Source organism: Benincasa hispida, unplaced genomic scaffold (assembly GCF_027475165.1).
Source record: "Benincasa hispida cultivar pf3 unplaced genomic scaffold, pf3_genome.v1.1 HicScf713, whole genome shotgun sequence".
NCBI classification, from domain to species: Eukaryota; Viridiplantae; Streptophyta; class Magnoliopsida; order Cucurbitales; family Cucurbitaceae; genus Benincasa; species Benincasa hispida.
In genome coordinates, this window is record NW_028326837.1 from 4,627 (window position 1) to 8,418 (window position 3,792).

The following is a 3,792-nucleotide window of genomic DNA, read 5'->3' on the forward strand; positions in this document are numbered from 1 at the left end:
TATTTATGTGTCCACACATATAACCAATCAACTATGAGTCGACCATTTACAAATCGCTTTTAATTACAGCTGGGTCAAATTCTCGTTTTACCCCTGTAGTTACATCTAAGTCCTTAAGTACTACCGATCCCTATAATGAACAAACAATTTATAGTCTAACTATAAACTAACCCTCCCGAGCCAATGAGAGGGTGAGACCTCATTGTTCAAGACCTAGAATCAACTATTAAAGGAGCAATTCATCCTTTTCCCTAACGACGAGAAGGAGTGAATTCTATCTTGCATACTTAAACAAGTCTCAAAATGGTAGTCTTATTGAGTCAATTGGCCATCCTCACCCATACAGATGAAGGAATTTCCCTCATAAACAGGAGTTTACACTCACCCAGGATTAAGGTCAAGTCATTTATGGTCATCATAGAAATGTTAGTCTCTTCAATTAATGGTGTTATAAATAGAAATCAATCATTTCGCGATCCGTGGTCTTGTATAAACTCTTTAATGTAACAGTTACAAAACGCCGTATTTGCAGTGTCACCAAGATAAGGTACTCAACCTTATCCATATACCATTTTAGGTTATTAATCTATTTGTATGGTCAAGCTACATTAAACAACCTTAGATTTTAGTTTATTTGATCAAGTTAATGCAATCTAAATGTTAAATAAAATACTTCTTATTTTATTAAATAGACCATTTATATTAAAAAAATTACAAATTACAACAAGATTTAGGACACAAAATCTAACATGAGATCCATCAGATAAAATCCTTATATCATTGGATTATGTGTTAAATTTTAAATGGAATGAATGATGTGCTACAATAATACTTGAAAAATGTTCTAATAATAGATTAAAGCTTAAACTACTAAGAAACTTGACTTCCTTCATCGAATATTTTAAACGTTGAGCTGGGCATATCCTCCCACTGGAGCTTTCCTTCTCAAATTTTGAGTTAAGTGGTTTTTTTGACAAGTCCTAAAAATTCCCAAATGTCTTATTTTCTTGATTGCTATTTATAGTCTAAGCTAATATTCGAGGCTAAAAGTGAGACAATGTAAATAATGTATTCAAAACATTAAATGTTTTATGCTATAAACTAAAAACTTTTGGGCTCAGTGCAGTTCTACATATCTTATACAAAATGATATGGAATCTGAGTGAAAACGACAATCAAGAGCAGTGACAGGTTGAGCAATAAGATTGCTCAGAAGTTACAGCAGGGAAAACATAGCCTCCATAGTTGCCGCCTTCGTGTTTGCAAGGGATCAGCTTTCACCATTCTTTCTGGACTTCCATTCCATTCTGTTGGTAAACTGTGAATACAAGAACAGGCCAAGACAATAAGCTCTATGTTTCAATTGTCAATCAATTGAGGTATAACGAGATAACGTTAAGAGAAGCAAAAGTACATTGGAAAAGCAAAAGAATGTGAGCTGTTGGTGCTGCCATTGGATCGAAGTGATGCGCTGCCCAAATAAGATGTCAATGAAGGCCTTGTAGGATCAACTGCAGAGGAACCATCTTCTCTCTGATAAACAAAGCCACAATGGCTACTGTATAATCCCCTTTCATTTTCTTGTGTATAGTCCTCAGTCATGGATGTGCTTCCACAGTCACAACAACGACCACAACCTGCCGTCCAGTTACTGCTTTGTGATAAACCGGAGTTGCGAATGCTGCCATGTTCAATGTTGCTTCTGGTAACTCCTTTGCCTTTGTGTTTGTTTTCATCAAGTATCTTAGTCAATGATATTGCTATAGAGTTTGTAGAACCTGCTGCTCCCTTTCTACCTGTAACCTACAAAGTATGCAGACAATCAAATCAATCCTCCATGTTTAAAACGATATCAAGATGTATGCTAATTAAGCTAAATTTTCTCCCACCTTTCTATCAAGAAATAATTTTGGCACAGATTTCTTATGGGGGGGAACTTCAGAAGGAATTTCATCTAGTGCATCAGAATGAGCCTTTTGTTTCTCATCAAGCGTCTGTGTTGATTCAGTACTCGAAATTGACGACTCCAAATCCTCGGATTCTTCAGTTGATTCATCATCGCTTTCTAATGTATCACGGTTGAGCATACGGTGGACATAGCCATTTTCTGTGTCGCAATTCTCCTCGAACCACTTTCCACGTGAAGTTGCCGATTCATCAATGCAAATGTCTTTTACAAATTCATAGTTGGTTTCTTGTAGGAAAACAACAAGCTCAGGTAACTCGTCTTCGATCGAACTCTTCGACGAATACCAACTCATTCTATCTCCATTTGCTTCTGATTCATCATCACTCTCTTCTACAACATTATAACAACTTCTCTTAAATGACTCAATATCCTCGACTTTCAATTTATTCTTCTCCATGCTTCGGCTTTTCCGCATATTGTGTACTACCAAATCAGAAAATTCGTTGCTCATCTATTCTCTAAAGTTTCCCGATTGCTAACTGTACATAAATTTGTCAAACACTTAAAAGGCAAGAGATTGCATGCAAAGAAAAGGAACAATCAGACAACAATCATCTCATAGTTGATTACATGACATGGAGACACAAACCACCAACGTTTTACTTAACAAACACAAAAAAGAGCGACAGAAAGTGACACTGAAATTACTAAATCAAACCATCTAATCTCAACAATTCTTTCACCTGCATAAATATGATAAACAAATGATGATCACCTGTCTTTCAGACCTTGCAGCAGCATATGCAAACACTTGGAGAGAGCATCAAGAACATAAAATCTAGAAGACTGTACAAAAAAGAAAAATTGAAATTATACAATCTGCATCTCCAAGAAGATTAAAGAAAGGGACAAAGTAAAAGTTGGCCTGCAAAATTAGAGGGGCTTATAAAGCAGATGCATAACTCAAACACATAAATGGCAGGCAGCTAAATCACATTGAATGCCCATAAAAGTTTAAACGGTCTCCATTGACCAAACCTCTATTCGCTGCACAACCCTATATAGAAACAGTTTCATTTAATATAATGAATTATGGTATGTTAATGATGCTCGTAGAATGAACTTGCTAATTGGAAATATGGAATGTACATGCCCCAAACTACCAAAAGACTTTTTCAGTACAAATATAATGAAATGTTGACGACTGTGAACTCTTCAAAGTTGATATATATATATATATATATATAGACTTATTTAGCATAAATATATATATATAGATTAATTATGATTATAGATTAAAACTAGTACAAGTGTACAAGATTGTTTAATTGAAAAAATTAACTTATTTTATTATTAATTAATTAACTAATATTTTTTTAAATACTAATCAATAATTTTAATAAATAATTTATGATGTTAATATATATTACCGATAAAAAGAGATGTAAGCAAATATAATTATGTTTATTCATATATTTTTTAAAAAGATTATGACTTTTCATATTAATTCATAATAATAGAATAAATTATTATATTAGCTTTATTATTTATAAACTTAATTATAGGGTTGTTTTTAAATATAAAAAAATAAATCAAAATATTTACAAAGTATAGCAAAATTTTAGAACTACTATCAGTGTCTATCAGTGACATTGATAGATATCAATAGATTTCAATCAGTATCTATCAACGTCTATTATTGATAGTTCTAAAATTTTGCTATATCTTGTAAATATTTTCAACAGTTTTACCATTTGCAATAATTTCCCTTAATTATATATGTCAATTATAAATTTAATTTAAATATATTAACCACTATTAACAAAGAAAAAGAACAAATAATATGAATAGATAAAAAGTAAGAGAGAGGAAAACAATTGGAA

General features: G+C 32.5%; 1 protein-coding gene across 2 annotated transcripts; it reads right to left on the reverse strand.

The window, feature by feature from the left end:
- Positions 1-1,063: 1,063 nt before the first annotated feature.
- On the reverse strand, positions 1,064-2,826 carry LOC120071641 (uncharacterized). 2 transcript variants are annotated; one of them, XM_039024005.2, is made up of 4 exons: positions 2,685-2,826; positions 1,890-2,448; positions 1,415-1,803; positions 1,064-1,318 (listed from the first exon to the last, which is right to left on the reverse strand). In XM_039024005.2, exons 2-4 carry the CDS (start codon positions 2,418-2,420, stop codon positions 1,210-1,212), a joined length of 1,029 nt encoding a protein of 342 aa, XP_038879933.1. In that variant the 5' UTR covers positions 2,421-2,448; positions 2,685-2,826; the 3' UTR covers positions 1,064-1,209. The 2 variants fall into 2 exon arrangements, with proteins under 2 accessions (XP_038879933.1, XP_038879932.1); XM_039024004.2 differs by having other exon boundaries at positions 2,653-2,792.
- Between the last annotated feature and the right edge of the window lie 966 nt (positions 2,827-3,792).

Excerpts from the sequence above, each read along its gene's own strand:
- LOC120071641 (XM_039024005.2), bottom strand. The coding sequence starts at position 2,420 with ATGAGCAACGAATTTTCTGATTTGGTAGTACACAATATGCGGAAAAGC. Across the intron at positions 1,804-1,889 it reads AATTATTTCTTGATAGAAAG|GTTACAGGTAGAAAGGGAGC; the intron begins GTGGGAGAAAAT and ends CATACTTTGTAG. Across the intron at positions 1,319-1,414 it reads CATTCTTTTGCTTTTCCAAT|TTTACCAACAGAATGGAATG; the intron begins GTACTTTTGCTT and ends TTGTATTCACAG.